Below are 17479 nucleotides of genomic sequence, written 5' to 3' on the forward strand. Positions count from 1 at the left end.
TTATAGACCTGTCAGTTTGACATCAGTGGTGGGTAAATTAATGGAAAGTATTCTTAGAGATAGTATTAATAACTATCTGGATAGACAGGATCTGATTAGGAGCAGCCAGCATGGATTTGTGTGTGGAAGGTCATGTTTGACAAACCTTATTGAATTTTTTGAAGAAGTTACGAGGAATGTTGACGAGGGTAAGGCAGTGGATGTAGTCTATCTGGACTTCAGCAAAGCTTTTGACAAAGTTCCACATGGAAGGTTATTTAAGAAGGTTCAGTCGTTAGGTATTAATACTGGAGTAATAAAATGGATTCAACAGTGGCTGGATGTGAGATGCCAGAAAGTAGTGGTGGATAATTGTTTATCGGGATGGAGGCCGGTGACTAGCGGGGTGCCTCAGGGATCTGTATTGGGCCCAATGTTGTTTGTAATATACATAACTGATCTGGATGATGGGGTGGTAAATTGGATTAGTAAGTATGCCGATGATACTAAGGTAGGAGGTGTTGTGGATAATGAGGTGGGTTTTCAAAGCTTGCAGGGAGATTTATGCCGGTTAGAAGAATGGGCTGAACGTTGGCAGATGGAGTTTAATGCTGAGAAGTGTGAGGTTCTACATTTTGGCAGGAATAATCCAAATAGAACATAGAGGGTAAATGGTAGGGCATTGAGGAATGCAGAGGAACAGAGAGATCTAGGAATAACAGTGCATAGTTCCCTGAAGGTGGAGTCTCATGTAGATAGGGTGGTGAAGAAAGCTTTTGGTATGCTGGCCTTTATAAATCAGGGCATTGAGTACAGAAGTTGCGATGTAATGTTGAAATTGTACAAGGCATTGGTAAGGCCAAATTTGGAATATTGTGTACAGTTCTGGTCACCGAATTATAGGAAAGATATCAATAAATTAGAGAGAGCAGAGACGATTTACTAGGATGTTACCTGGGTTTCAGCACTTAAGTTACAGAGAAAGGTTGAACAAGTTAGGTCTCTATTCATTGGAGCGTAGAAGGTTGAGGGGGGGATTTGATCGAGGTATTTAAAATTTTGAGAGGGATAGATAGAGTTGACGTGAATAGGCTGTTTCCATTGAGAGTAGGGGAGATTCAAACGAGAGGACATGATTTGAGAGTTAGGGGGCAGAAGTTTAAGGGAAACACGAGGGGGTATTTCTTTACTCAGAGAGTGATAGCTGTGTGGAATGAGCTTCCTGTAGAAGTAGTAGAGGCCAGTTCAGTTGTGTCATTTAAGGTAAAATTGGATAGGTATATGGACAGGAAAGGAGTGGAGGGTTATGGGCTGAGTGCGGGTAGGTGGGATTAAGAGTTCAGCACGGACTAGGACGGCTGAGATGGCCTGTTTCTGTGCTGTGATTGTTATATGGTTATATTGTATTATTACTGCTGTCGCAAAGACAACAAATTTCATGACACATGCCGATGATATTAAACTTGATTCTGATTAGAAGTACATCTCAGAAACAGGCCCATCGGCCCATCTAGTCCTGCCAAAAGCCGTTTAAGCTGCCTACTCCCATCACCCTGCACTGGCTGAAGAAGGAATCTGATAAAAGACAAGGGTAGACCAGAGGAGAAAGGGACACCGGGGGGAGGTGATGGGCAAGTGAGAAGCTCATGCCAGCAAGTTTGAAGCTACCCAGATGGTTAATGAAGAGTTGCTCCTCCAGTCTGAGTGGCCTCATCGAGGCAGTGGAGGAGACCATGGACAGATATTTCAGAATGGGAATGGGAAGTCAAGTTAAAATGGGTGATCACCAGGAATTGCTGTCCTTTGGGACAGAGTGAGCGAAGGTGTTTGATGAAGCAGACCCCAAATCTATGATTTTCAAGGCCAGGTCCTGCCTTCTCTTTTACAGACACTTCGAGGAGTGTCTGGGGGTAAGCTGTCAGAGGTTTTGGCAAACTCACCATTGCTTTTGAGCTGAGAATTTTCCATCATTAATTTATCCTGTAGTTCCTTCATTTCGCTGTAAATCGCTGAGACTGTGTGACAGAAGACAACATAGAGTGAGTCGCACTATTGTTTACTGAGACCTTCATTATGTGCATGAAGATCCTCAATTGGCCAAATCCTCAGCTGTGTGACAGAAGACAACATAGAGTGAGTCGCACTATTGTTTACTGAGACCTTCATTATGTGTATGAAGATCCTCAATTGGCCAAATCCTCAGCTGTGTGATGTACTATATGTGTGCACTTGTCCCTTGCAACTCTTTTGTAAACTCCACTGGCTGTGGTTTTACCTCACTAACTCCGATTCACCCACCCACACTTCATCAGGGACCAGGGAGTTCCATGAAAATAATCACAGGAGTGAAGGGTCAATGGATCAGGCGAAGGTGGGATGGTTTGTATCTGACCTGGAGGGGGACTGATATCCCTGTTAGGTTTCCTCGTATCGCACCGTTTTAAACTAAGAGTTGCAGGGAGATGGGAACCAGAGTGCCAGAGCAGATAATGGAGCGGTTGTGGAGAAAGTTGTTAAGCCTACATAAAAAGGGGTATGGAGGGCTATGGTCCAGGTGCCAGTTGATGGGATTAGGCAGATGAATAGTTTGGCATTTGGAAAAATGGGCCCATCTCAGATGAAAGTCTTGGTCAGCATTGACCATCCTGGTTCCTCGCTTCTCATATTGATGCAGCAACAAAGACGGCGTGACAATGGCTGTACTTCATTAGTGGTTTGGAGATTCGGTACGTCTCCAGAAACACTCAGAAATTTCAGTGATGTAGCATGGAGCATGTTCTAACTGGCTGCATCACTGTCTGGTATGGGGGGGTGGGGGGTGGGGGGGAGAGGGGCAGAGTTAATGGGATTGTAAACTGATTCCATGAACACTACCTCACTGCTTTTTAGATTTCTATTTTTACACTACTTATTTAATATACATGTACTTACTGTAATTCACTGTTTCTTCTTTATTACTATGTATTGCTCATGTGGTTCGATTGTTTAAAAAGGGTTCTAGAAGTAAGCCTAGCAATTATAGACCTGTCAGTTTGACATCAGTGGTGGGTAAATTAATGGAAAGTATTCTTAGAGATAGTATTTATAATTATCTGGATAGACAGGATCTGATTAGGAGCAGCCAGCATGGATTTGTATGTGGAAGGTCATGTTTGACAAACCTTATTGAATTTTTTGAAGAAGTTACGAGGAATGTTGACGAGGGTAAGGCAGTGGATGTAGTCTATATGGACTTCAGCAAAGCTTTTGACAAAGTTCCACATGGAAGGTTATTTAAGAAGGTTCAGTCGTTAGGTATTAATGCTGGAGTAATAAAATGGATTCAACAGTGGCTGGATGTGAGATGCCAGAGAGTAGTGGTGGATAATTGTTTATCAGGATGGAGGCCGGTGACTAATGGGGTGCCTCAGGGATCTGTATTGGGCCCAATGTTGTTTGTAATATACATAACTGATCTGGATGATGGGGTGGTAAATTGGATTAGTAAGTATGCCGATGATACTAAGGTAGGAGGTGTTGTGGATAATGAGGTGGGTTATCAAAGCTTGCAGGGAGATTTATGCCGGTTAGAAGAATGGGCTGAACGTTGGCAGATGGAGTTTAATGCTGAGAAGTGTGAGGTTCTACATTTTGGCAGGAATAATCCAAATAGAACATACAAGGTAAATGGTAGGGCATTGAGGACTGCAGAGGAACAGAGAGATCTAGGAATAACAGTGCATAGTTCCCTGAAGGTGGAGTCTCATGTAGATAGGGTGGTGAAGAAGGCTTTTGGAACGCTGGCCTTTATAAATCAGAGCATTGAGTACAGAAGTTGGGATGTAATGTTGAAATTGTACAAGGCATTGGTAAGGCCAAATTTAGAATATTGTGTACAGTTCTGGTCACCGAATTATAGGAAAGATATCAATAAATTAGAGAGAGCAGAGACGATTTACTAGGATGTTACCTGGGTTTCAGCACTTAAGTTACAGAGAAAGGTTGAACAAGTTAGGTCTCTATTCATTGGAGCGTAGAAGGTTGAGGGGGGGATTTGATCGAAGTATTTAAAATTTAGAGAGGGATAGATAGAGTTGACGTGAATAGGCTGTTTCCATTGAGAGTAGGGGAGATTCAAACGAGAGGACATGATTTGAGAGTTAGGGGGCAGAAGTTTAAGGGAAACACGAGGGGGTATTTCTTTACTCAGAGAGTGATAGCTGTGTGGAATGAGCTTCCTGTAGAAGTAGTAGAGGCCAGTTCAGTTGTGTCATTTAAGGTAAAATTGGATAGGTATATGGACAGGAAAGGAGTGGAGGGTTATGGGCTGAGTGCGGGTAGGTGGGATTAAGAGTTCAGCACGGACTAGGACGGCTGAGATGGCCTGTTTCTGTGCTGTGATTGTTATATGGTTATATTGCATTATTACTGCGGTCGCAAAGACAACAAATTTCATGACACATGCCGATGATATTAAACTTGATTCTGATTAGAAGTACATCTCAGAAACAGGCCCATCGGCCCATCTAGTCCTGCCAAAAGCCGTTTAAGCTGCCTACTCCCATCACCCTGCACTGGCTGAAGAAGGAATCTGATAAAAGACAAGGGTAGACCAGAGGAGAAAGGGACACCGGGGGGAGGTGATGGGCAAGTGAGAAGCTCATGCCAGCAAGTTTGAAGCTACCCAGATGGTTAATGAAGAGTTGCTCCTCCAGTCTGAGTGGCCTCATCGAGGCAGTGGAGGAGACCATGGACAGATATTTCAGAATGGGAATGGGAAGTCAAGTTAAAATGGGTGATCACCAGGAATTGCTGTCCTTTGGGACAGAGTGAGCGAAGGTGTTTGATGAAGCAGACCCCAAATCTATGATTTTCAAGGCCAGGTCCTGCCTTCTCTTTTACAGACACTTCGAGGAGTGTCTGGGGGTAAGCTGTCAGAGGTTTTGGCAAACTCACCATTGCTTTTGAGCTGAGAATTTTCCATCATTAATTTATCCTGTAGTTCCTTCATTTCGCTGTAAATCGCTGAGACTGTGTGACAGAAGACAACATAGAGTGAGTCGCACTATTGTTTACTGAGACCTTCATTATGTGCATGAAGATCCTCAATTGGCCAAATCCTCAGCTGTGTGACAGAAGACAACATAGAGTGAGTCGCACTATTGTTTACTGAGACCTTCATTATGTGCATGAAGATCCTCAATTGGCCAAATCCTCAGCTGTGTGACAGAAGACAACATAGAGTGAGTCGCACTATTGTTTACTGAGACCTTCATTATGTGTATGAAGATCCTCAATTAGCCAAATCCTCAGCTGTGTGATGTACTGTATGTGTGCACTTGTCCCTTGCAACTCTTTTGTAAACTCCACTGGCTGTGGTTTTACCTCACTAACTCCGATTCACCCACCCACACTTCATCAGGGACCAGGGAGTTCCATGAAAATAATCACAGGAGTGAAAGGGTCAATGGATCAGGCGAAGGTGGGATGGTTTGTATCTGACCTGGAGGGGGACTGATATCCCTGTTAGATTTCCTAGTATCGCACTGTTTTAAACTAAGAGTTGCAGGGAGATGGGAACCAGAGTGCCAGAGCAGATAATGGAATGGTTGTGGAGAAAGTTATTGCTAATTGAATTGACTATATTTTTTACATCCTTCACATACATGAGGAGTAAAAATCTTTACGTTACATCTCTGTCTAAATGTGCAATCATAGTAATTTATAATAAATAGAACGGTCAATGCAATATAGAGTGCACAAATCAGTGCGAGTTTATCAGTCTGGTGGCCTGGTGGAGGAAGCTGTCCCGGAGCCTGTCGGTCCTGGCTTTTCTGCTGCGGTACCGTTTCCTGGATGGTAGCAGCTGGAATAGATTGTGGTTGGGATGGCTTGGGTCCCCAATGATCCTATGGGCCCTTTTTACACACCTGTCCTTGTAAATGTCCTGAATCATGGGAAGTTCACAATTACAAATGCGTTGGATTGTCCGCACCACTCTCTGCAGAGTCCTGCGATTGAGGGAGGTACAGTTCCCATACCAGGCAGTGATGCAGCCAGACAGGATACTCTCATTTGTGCCCCTGTGGAAAGTTCATAGGATTTGGGGTCCCATACGAAACTTCCTCAACCGTCTGAGGGGAAAGAGGCGCTGTTGTGCCTTTTTCACCACACATCTGGTTTGTACAGACCACGTGAGGTCCTCGGTGATGTGGATGCCAAGGAACTTAAAGCCGTTTATACTCTCAACCCCAAGCCTACATAAAAAAGGGGTATGGAGGGCTTTGGTCCAAGTGCCACTTGATGGGACGAGGCAGATGAATAGTTTGTCATGAACTAGGTAGGCTGAAGACTTGTTTCTTTGCTGTAGGGTTTTATAATTCTACGATTCCTGGAGCATTTGATGGCCCTGGGCCTGTATTCACTGGAGTTTGGAGATTCAAAGAATGAGGGCGATGCTCACTGAATCCTATCAAATATTGAAAGGTCCAGATAGAGTGGATGTATAGAACATGTTTCCTTTAGTGAGAGGGTCTTGGATCTGAGAACACAGCCTCAGAATACAAAGATGTCCCTTCAAAACAGAGATGAGATATAGATTTCTGAGGCATCAAAGGTTATGGGGAGAAGGCAGGAGAATTGGATAATAAATCAGCCATTATGGAATGATGAAGCAAACTCGATGAGCCAAATGGCCTAATTCTGCTGACTTAAGGTCTTATGGACTTACACTGGCTTCTAGTTGAGCAACATAGATTTAAATTTTCTTATCCTCGTTTTGAAATCCTTCCATGGCCCCACCCCTCTCTTACTACATTTAAATTTTGGTCCAAAATACTGTGGAGAGTGTTCTAACTGGCTGCATCACTGTCTGGTATGGGGTTGGGGGGAGGGGGCAGAGCTACTGCACAGGATCAAAGTAAACCTCAGTGAGTTGTAAACTCAGTCAGCTCATTGGGGTCACTTGCTTTCGGAGTATCCAGGACATCTACGAGGCGGGGTGCCTCAAAAAGGCAGCATCCTTCATTAAGGACCCTCATCACCTGGGACATGCCCTCTTCTCATTGCTACCATCAGGAAGGAGGTACAGAAGTGTGAAGGCACACAGTCAACCATTTAGAAACAGCTTCTTGCCCTCAGCCTTGTGATTTCTGAATGGAGATTGATCCCATGAACACTACCTCACAACTTTTTAAAATTCCTATTTTTACACTACTTATTTAATATTCATGTACTTAGTATAATTCACTGTTTCCTTTATTACTATGTATTACGTTGTTACTGCTGCCGAAAGATAACAAATTTCATGACGTATGCTGGTGATATTAAATTCGATTCTGATTAGAAGAGCTCAGAATCAGGCCCTTCAGCCCATCTAGTCCATGCCAAAAACCGTTTAAGCTGCCTCCTCCCATCAACCTGCACTGGGACCACAGCCCTCCTTGCCCCTACTATACACATACCCATCCAAACTTCTCAGAAACTTTGAAAATGAGCTCATATGCACCACTTGTGCTGGCAGCTTATTCCACACTCTCACGACCCTCACGCTCCCTTTAAACTTCTCACCTTTCGCCCTTAACCCATGACCTCTTGTTGTAGTCCCACCCAACCTCAGATTCTGATTCTGACCATCTCTGCAGCTCCTGCTAGTCTGTAATCCTGAAAATCTGACCTCTTGGTCTTTTAATAAGAATTTTTGGATTCTTAATCAGTCCACTATTGATGCTCATAAAAAATGGGCCATTCAGCCAATCAGGTCTGTGCTAACCATCAGACACCCATTTATACTAATTCCATTCTCATCTTCCAACATTTCCATTAATTTAACGCAGACTCCACCGTTCGTTTACACAGTGGGGGTTAAAAGTGTCTAATTAACTCACCAACTTTGGAATGTGGTTGGAAGTCAGGGTATGAGGGGGAGCTCCACATGGCCACAGGGAGAATGTGCAGATTGCCCACAGACATCACAAGTCTGAACCTGCTTTACAAGTGCTCCAAAGCAGCGATTCCGCGAGCTGTGCTACTGTCACCATATGCTCCTGGAATTTCCTCTCTATACAGTACTGTGCAAATACCTTAGACCAGGGGTCGGCAACCCGCGGCTCTTTCATCTCTGTGCTGCGGCTCCCCGTGGTTTGTTAGTTTTTGAAATGTAATTCGAAATTTGAAGATTATGGTGATCTTGTACAATCTAAATAAAACGTTGTGGCGACCCCATTTCCTGGCACATCCGAACCGGCTCACAATTAGCCACTGTTCCGGCTAAGGGAGATAGCCTACGGGGTTTGTGAGTATGTATCTTTTGGAGCATCCGCACCCACGGGGGGCGGGTTGAGGGAGGCTTTAAAGTAAGGCTGTTTAGTTCGAATAAAGTTATCTTTGACTGCAGTGTTGTTATTTTAGCGCAGCGTGTAGCACACCGCTACAACGTGTTTTTTATCGCTATTAATATACATCACCACTGCCAATGCCTGACACCCGCCTGTGCGCGCTTTCTTTTAATTCTTTGATCCAAGGTAGGCTACCTATGTAATAACCTTCAACCCAACGTCTTTTTTCGGAGTTCAAAATGTTTTTGTTGCATGCAGAAATGTAATTTCGTTTTCTCTGCAGGAGTTCATCAATTTCATAAATGCAACACATTATAGTTTGTTTATACATAGCATAAAGGCAAAAAAAACCGTTGTATGCAGTGTTATTTCATTTTAAATGTCGGACGGGTTTTGTGGCTCCCAGTGTTTTCTTTTCTGTGGGAAATGGGTCCATATGGCTCTTTCAGTGGTAAACGTTGCCGACCCCTCCTTAGACACACATAGTCACAGCTAGGGTGCCCAAGAGTTTTGCACTGTACCGTACTTGTCAGTGTGGGGCAGAGAACGAGGTTTATAAATCTGCGGGAGCACAGGATGTTGGGAATGGCGAGGTTGGAGCGCTGTGTGAGGGGTGTGCCAGAGTGGGGGTGGTGTGGGTGTAGACACACCCAGCCCTGAGACACCAGGCAAGGTCATCCAATTTCAAATAATCGGATTATCCTTCATTATACTTGTATCATACACTCCTCACAGCCTTCCTCCATGGTACTCTGAGTTCCACCAGGATGACCTCCTTGTCTTTGGTGGACCAAAGTGTGGTTTGCACCACCTCTGGGAACTGCAGCTTCCTCCTCACATCAGCCCACATCTCCCATGATTTGACAGTTAGCAGCAGATTGGATTTAGGCCTCTTTCATATGACTGGCTTGGCCCCCTCATCGATGAAACTGACTGCCCTGTGTGCCTCTCTGCCAACTGGTCTCTCTGCACTGCTTGTCTGGGCTTCCCACTCCCTCCCTCCCTCTCCTTTTCCCCTTCTCACCCTCAGGAGACCCACATTAGAATCAGGTTCATCATCACTCACATATGTCAGGAGATTTGTTTAGTTTTGCTGCTGCAGTACAGTGGAAAATAAATAAAATCACTACAATCCTGTGCAAGTTTTAGACATTCTTGCACAGTACTCCACATTCTATCCTATCACAGGTAGTTCCCCCTCCCTGGCTCTACGCTTGCTCACATGCTGTTAAACAAATCTCCATAACTGGAGGGATATCCATGAGTTGCTGGTTGGAAGCAAGAAACAATTGCCGTAACAGAAACAGACCCATACCTGATGCACCATCAATAGCTCTCGGAGATGGGAGGCGAACTATAGGCTTTTATTAGCTGCAAGAGACCACGATTAGTAGCGAGAGACCACCACACAACATCCCGGAGACTGAGGGAGGAGCAGTGCCTCCAACCGCCTTTATACAGGGGTCTGTGGGAGGAGCCACAGGAGCAGTCAGCGGGGGGGAGGGGGCATGTCCAGACAGGTATGTGTAGTTCACCACAATACCCACCAGCGTTGATGGTAGCTGCAAAAAGATCTGCTGGAGATCTTTGATGATACATGTTGCCCTCTTGAGGCATCACCTCCTGCAGGTATTAATGATGAGGGGGTGGGGGAAACAGTGTGTCACTGACGTAGTTGGCTGTCGCTGCAGCTTCTCACATTCCTCTGCGTTCTAACTGTCATACCAGACCAGGGTGCAACCAGTCAGGACATCTATCTGCAGAAGCTCGTCTTTTGAGCATTCACTGACACGGCAAACCGCTTTAACCTTCAGGGAAAGTAAAAACGCTGCTGCATCGTCATTATGAATCACAGGGAGGGCTGCTTACAAATCCAGGCATCAGGAGGAGATTGTACTCAGGTCCACTGACTGAGGAGAAAAAGGTAGCGGTGGATCGCGTTTTTCTGGAAAACAAATAGCTCCAGGTAAACTACATCTGTTCAGTCAGGACAGGCGAGATGCCAGGCAGGGAAGTCGACTGTTCCTCTTGCTGGATGTGGGAAGGCAGGAAACCTGCAGTGTCCCTAACGACGACAACTGCGAGAAGTGCATCCAGCTGCCGTTTCTAATAATCTGCATTAAGGAGTCGGAGCTGGAACTGAGTGAGCTCTGGATCACCTGGGAGGCTGAAGGGGTGATCAATAGGACATATAGAGAGGTAGTTACCCCCAAGGTGCAGGACACAGGAAACTGGGTGACAGTCAGGAAGGGGAAAGGGCTTAAGGAACCAGTTCAAAGTACCCCTTCAACACTGGGCATACCACTTTGGATACCATTTGGAGGGGGAGGACCAAACAGAGGAAAGTCACAGTGGTCAGGGCTTCATCACCGAGCCTGCCTTGGACTCAAAAAAGGGGGAAAGACAGTGAACACAGGGGAGTCATTAGTTAGAGGAATGGACAGGTGAGAATGAGATTCCCAGGTGGTTTGTTGCCTCCCGAGTGCCAGGGTCTGGGACGTATCAGCAACAAGTCCTCAGCATTCTTAAGTGGGAAGATGAGAGGTATACAAAATTATGAGGGGTACAGATAGGGTAATTGCAAGCAGGTTTTTACCACTGAGGTTAGGTGGGATTACAACCAGAGGTCATGGCTTAGGGTGAAAGGTGAGAAGTTTAAGGGGAACACAGGGGAAACTTCACTCGGAAAGTGGTGAGAGTATGGAACGAGCTGCCAGCTGAAGTGAAGGATGCAGGTTCAATCTGAACTTTGAAGAAAAGTTTGGATAGGTACATGGACGGGAGGGATATGGTCTTGATGCAGGTCGATGGGAATAGGCAGATTAATGGTTTGGCACTGACTAAATGGGCCAAAGGGCCTGTTTCTGTGCTGTAGTACACTATAGTGTTATGTTTTCTAAATTCAAAATACTAAAGTAATTCAAAGGAAGACATAGGAGTCCCAAATGGCTGGTCTAACATCAAATTTGTGTGTGTCTGTGCGATGCTGGCAACTGAACCATCAATTTGCAGAACATGTTGCTCAGGGACTTGGGCTATGGTTTTTTTTGCATGACTGTATTTTTTGCTTGTTATTTTGAATGTGTTGTGTATGTTTTGCACCTTGGCCCCAGAGAAAAGTTCTTTTGTTTGGCTTCATTCACGTTTGTTGGATGATAATTAACCTTGAATTTGAGATTAGTTTAAGCGACACTGGCATGTATCACGTGCTAGCATGAAGACATACGTGATTCATGTATCTATACATACAACCCATATTGAATTATTTAAACAAAGTACTTAATAGATAATTATACAAGATCACTCAAACATTACTGAAATATTAAATACACAACATAGAGTACTTATTCTGACTGTATAGTACTTACTTTTCCCGATGCCTATGATAAGGCACAACAGGGAGAAGAAGAGAGAGAAAACCAGCAGACCAAAGACAATCTGCAGCAACTTCTTTTGCTTGGCAAAGCTGATCCCTGATAAAAACAGAAAATCTCATTAGAGTTAAAGCACTTGCAATTCTCCATTTCCTGACAACAGAGAAGGGTGCCATTTAGCCCATTGAGATTCTGTTGGCTCACATACCAATCCCACTAAATTTTCCTGCAACCTATTCTGCCACGTCCACATCCACTCTCTTCACGTTCTGCTGTTCACCTGCCCACACTCGAGCAGCACACACAAAATGCTGGAGGAACTCAGCAGGCCAGGCAGCATCTGTGGAAATGAATAAACAGTCGACGTTTGGGGCTGAGACCGTTCTTCAGGACTGAGAAGGAAGTGGGAAGATGCCAGAATAAAAATGTGGGGGAAGGGGAAGGAGGCTAGTTAGAAGGTGATATAGGTGAAGCCAGGTGGGTAGGAAGGGTCAAGGGCTGGAGAAGAAAGAATCTTATAATGGAGAGGGGAATGGACAATAGGAGAAAGGGAAGGATGAGGGGACCTGTGGGAAATGATAGGCTAGTGAGAAGAAACGAAAGGTCAGAGTGAGTGAGGAATAAAGGAGCAGGGTTGGGGGGGTTGGTGTTGGAATTTGTTTACCAGAAGGAGAAATCGATGTTCTTGCCATCAGATTGGAGGGTACCCAGATGTTACTCCTCCACCCTGCGAGTGGCCTCATCTTGGCATGGGAAGAAGCCATGGATTGGCATGTCGGAGCAGGAATCGGAATTAAGATGTTCAGCCACTGGGAAGTCCAGCTTGTAGCAGAGGGTGCATCATAGGGGCTCGACGAAGCAGTCCCCCAATCTCCGACGGGTCTCATTGATGTAGAGGAGGCCACACTGGATACAATAGATGACCCCAACAGATTCGCCGGTGAACCGTTGCCTCACCTGGAAGGGCTGTCTGGGGTCTCCAGATGCACATGAAAGTCATGGAGTCTCAATTCTTTGGAATCAGAGATAGGCAACAACAGGCAAGGTGGCGCAGTGAGTAGAGAGCGGACAGGCAAACTACACCGCTCAGGAACGACAGTTCTCAATCACAATTCTCACCCTCTTTGCAGTAATGAGTAATTAGTCAGAATGTTACAGTAAATTAAAATTTCTTTAAAAAGCAACTGCCGATACAGGAAATCTAACATACCAGCTATTCCTCGTTTCTAATGTTAACATCATTCCTCACAGCCTCCTTCCATTGCATTAGATGCATGCCCCTGGTTTCTGACTGGCTGCATCATTGTCAGGTACAGCAAATCAGATGTTCAGAGTAGCGTAGTGGTTAGCACAACACTTTACGGTACTAGAGACCCAGGTTCACTTCCTGAGTTTGTACATTCTCCCTATGACCGCGTGGGTTTCCTCCGACAGTCCAAGAACATACTGGTTGGTAGGTTAATTGGCCATTGTAAATTGTAGATTAGGCTAGGATGAAATGTAGGGTTTGGGGATGGTGTGGCTCAAAGGGGCAGAAGGGCCTACTCTGTGCTGGACCTCAACAAGCAAGTGAACGCTGCGGAGACCAGTGACTCATGGTACATCCCGCTAACCTTGTGGTCATGCCATGTTGGTTCCAGAAGTGTGGTGATACTTGTGGGTTGCATTGCACAATCATTGCTGATTTGACAAAAATAAAATGACACATTTTGATATACACATGACAAACCGCACAGCTAGTCTTTCTAGTTTTTCTTTCCCCAACATTAGTAGCATACAAGTGGAACTGTCTCACGAAGGCAACATTTATCATTAAGAATCTTCACCGTGCTGAGCCAATCAAATGAGTAATTAAACACCCATCTGAATGGAATTCCTTCTGCATCCAGATTCTGTATATTCATGGGTCTGTCTGAGAACCTTCTTGCATGTCCTTAACCTGCTTTGCCTCCATCACCATCAGATTTAAAGGATGACCTGCTCCACACTGAGTTACAGCTGTACTATATTCTTTCCATTTCTTCAGGAATGACTGAGCTGTACTCCAAGGGATATTCACTGATTTGGAAATTTTCTTGTATCCATCTCCTGACTTGTGCTTTTCAATAATCTTTTCACAAGGTTGCTTGGAGTGTTTTTTTAACTTCATGGTGTAGATTTTACCAAGATACTGACTCACCAGCAGTTGGACCTTCCAGATCCAGGTGTATTTTCACTACAATCAATTGAAACACCTGACTACACACAGGTGATCTCCATTTAACTAATTATGTGACTTCGAAAACCAATTGGCTGCACCAGTGATGATTTAGTGTCTCATATTAAAGGGGGTGAATATTTACACAATCAATTATTTTGTGTTTTATATTTGTAGTTAATTTAGATCACTTTTTGGAGATCTGATTTCACTTTGATATGAAAGATTCTTCTCTGTTGATCAATGTCAAAAAATGCCAAATTAAATCCACTGTGATTCGGTAAAACATGAAGACTTCCTAGGGAGATGAATAGATTTTATAGGCACTCATATAATAGCACTGGCACATTTCATGAAATTTGGTGTCTTTGCAGCAGCAGTACAATGTAATACATAATAATAAAAAAACTGAATTACAATAAGTATTGATATGTATATATCTGCAAAGCACCAAATTTCACAAGTGCCAATGATATTAAACCTGATTCTGATTCTGAGCCTTCAACCTCTCAAGCAACTATCACTCCAACTTCTTGCTCAATTTGACCTCCTTGCTTTTCTATTTATATAAGGCCAACATCACATTTAATAACTACCCTCTGCTGAAGAACTTTAACTATCTAGTCACAGGTTCCTGCATACCTTTGAAAACAGCATCACTTGGCCTATCTTATCTTATTATTCCTGTCCAAAATCTGTCACCTCAGACTTTGTGGTATGTCATCTTATTAAACATATTATTAAATGTCTTATTACGTGCATTGAACTTATCAGACTTGTTAAGGTTTGCCTTCCCCGTAATCCCCAAATACCTGCTTTTTCAATGGGCTTCTGTTCATGCACTGTTCTCTGCTGGTTCTCTTTGAGCTGGTATTCACCAATTTCATACAGGTTCTGCTCAGACATACTTGATCTACTTCCTCGAACGCTGAATGGAAATCAGTTTATGGAGTTCTTTTGACTGCAGTGGAGAAAACCACTTCTGCTTACATCGACACCTCAATTTCCCCTTTATATTAAAATTAAACTGTATTGCAACATGGACAATTCTGCTAGCATTGGCACTTGGGGTCAAGTGGCATTATAAAAGACTTAGATCCTTAAAAGTTAAGAAAATATGTAAGTTAAGGCCAGTGATTTGGCTCCTTGGCAGCAGGTATTTTCAGTAAATAGAACTCTTCTCAGTAAGAAAGTTCAGTATTTCTAAAATATCTTTCATCCCTCTCACAGGATTGTCGTACACTTTAAGGAAACAATAACATGAGCTGGCTGAAAAGTCAAGAAAGCTGCAGATCCTGAAAATCTGAAATGAAAACAGAAACTCTTTGGAAGTGAGATATTGAAGCCATTAATATTTCAGTCCCACAACCTTTTGAAACAATGGGAAAGAAAGAAAATAAGTTAGTTTTTAGTGGGAGAAAAGATGGGGGGGGGGGGTGGGGGGGAAGAAATGGGTTGATCAAAGGAAACATCTCTGGTAGGTTGACACCAAATTAGTTGACATAGCAGTAGATGTAACTTGGTGGTCAGTGCAGACTTGATGGGCCAAAGCTGTCTAAGACTCTGTGGCTCTGAAAAACCAACTTCTCTTTTGCTGACATTAAAGAGTACACTCTACCTATTGAGTCTATGCCATCAATCTCATTAATCCATATTTTCCCGTGTAACCTATTCTCCATCACGTCCGCATTAACTCCACAATGATCCTTCTGCCACTCAGCTACTCTAAGGATGGTAACCTACTGACCTGAAAGTCCATGGGATGTGGGAGGAAACTGGAAGAAACTCATTCAGCACCAGAGTGGTAGTGTGGTGGTTAGTACAACGCATTACAGTACCGGTGACCTGGGTTCAATTCCCGCCACTGCCTGTAAGGAGTTTGGTTTTCCCTCCACAGATTCCTCTCACAGTCCAAAGACTGTTGGTAGATTAATTGGTCATTGTAACTTATCCTGAAATTAGGCTCAGATTAAATCAGGGGATTGCTGGGCGGCACAGCTCAAGGAGCCAGAAGGGCCTTTTCTTCCCTGTATCTCAGTAAATAATTTCATTAAAAAATCAGAATTGAACTTAGATCACGAGAGCCCTGAGACAGCAGTGACTTTATGTTTATAGGTACAAGCTGTAAACGTAACACTTTATCTCATAGCCATGGGTTCTTTTACACATATTGAACTTTCCCGTCCAAAATATGATATGTCACTTTGCTCTTTTAAGTGTTCTTGGAACTCAGAGAGAAGGACCACTGATTTACCAGCTGAGGGAAGGGATGTGATAATCAGGATGAGGTTTCCCTGCCTGTGTTAGACTTGATACTATGAGACTTCATGGTGTCTAGAGTCAAACTCAAGAACAGCTACTCTTATAAGACTATTGAATGGTTTGATAAGACGGACTCTTGACCTCACAAAAACAAGAGATTTTGCAGATCAAGGTTTATTTTATTGCCAAAGCATGCATGTACAAATCAACTCTGATATTTGTCTTCTCCAGATAGCCATGGAATACCCGTTAAAAAGTGAAATAAACAAAACTCGCAGACCCTAGAATCACCCACCCCCTCCCCACAGAAAGAAAAGCAACAATACAATCCATGACCCTCTCCCTGCAGAAGAAAAAGACAGATCCTCAACCCCCTCCCCCTGCACTTCCTGCCCGATGTTAGAAAGGGAGACTAGTCAAATACAGGCAGGTGGTGCTGAACACCTCTTTGGTTTCCGCTCTTGTCCTTGATGTTTTTAATCTTGCTTGATGCTTTAATTGGTGTGGAGTAATAGAATTAACCACAGAATTCGTCTTCTGTCATCTGGCCTCGACACAGCATCCATGCCCAGCGATGGCTACCCTAGCTGTCAAGAGTCTAGTTCGCTAAATCTCCCAGGATATGGCAAAAGCACCAGATTGAATAGTCAGCTCAAAGGAACATAACTAAAAGAGGAATTTCAGATTGCAGCGATTGCAGTTCAGAAGTATATCAATGAGAGTATTGTGGTGAACTATGTGCCTGTCGGGACACGCCCCTGCTGACTGCTCCTGTGGCTCCTCCCACAGGCCCCTGTATAAAGGAGATCTGCGGCCTGACGCTCGGCCTCAGTCTCCACGACATTGTATGATAGACACTCACTCCTGGTTCCTTCTTCCAGTCAATAAAAGCCGATATCTCGCCTTACGTCTCAGTGTGAGTTATTGATGGTGCATCAAGTATCTAGTAATTTAGTGAGCTTTCTGCAAATGTCACTGTTGGTCAGTGGGCATTTTGCAATTGCTGTCTCAATACAACAATTGATACAACAGATTTGCTGTTTGCTGTTTCTATCTGCTTGCTGCCTTAATTCTACAAGAATTGTTACTGTATGAAAGGCAACCTATTAGCCTACCATGCAATTTACTGGCTTCCCATATGAACAATCCTGTTAGTTCCACTTTCTGTCTCTTTTCTAATAGTTTCCAATCTTGTTTTAAAGTCTCCCCCCTCTTCCCCCTTCTCACACGGTCCACTCTCCACTTCTATTAGATTCCTTCTTCTTCAGCCCTTTACCTTTTCCACCTATCACCTCCAAGCTTCTTTACTTCGTTTGTCCTCCCGCCCACCTGGCTTCACTCATCACCTTCGA

At 44.0% G+C, this 17479-nt stretch overlaps 1 protein-coding gene across 1 annotated transcript in view; it reads right to left on the reverse strand.

The window, feature by feature from the left end:
• LOC132406545 (hepatic lectin-like) overlaps window positions 1–15234 on the reverse strand; it is a 30437-nt gene extending 15203 nt beyond the window's left edge. Inside the window, exons 1-3 of the mRNA XM_059992354.1 lie at window positions 14678–15234; window positions 11663–11767; window positions 1920–1994 (exon numbers count right to left, since the gene is read on the reverse strand). Coding sequence (XP_059848337.1) covers window positions 1920–1994; window positions 11663–11767; window positions 14678–14771 — 274 coding nt within the window. The 5' untranslated portion in view covers window positions 14772–15234. The remainder of the gene's footprint in view (window positions 1–1919; window positions 1995–11662; window positions 11768–14677) is intronic.
• Window positions 15235–17479: the final 2245 nt, after the last annotated feature.

The sequence above is a fragment of the Hypanus sabinus genome, chromosome 16 (genome assembly GCF_030144855.1).
Source record: "Hypanus sabinus isolate sHypSab1 chromosome 16, sHypSab1.hap1, whole genome shotgun sequence".
Lineage (NCBI taxonomy): Eukaryota > Metazoa > Chordata > Chondrichthyes > Myliobatiformes > Dasyatidae > Hypanus > Hypanus sabinus.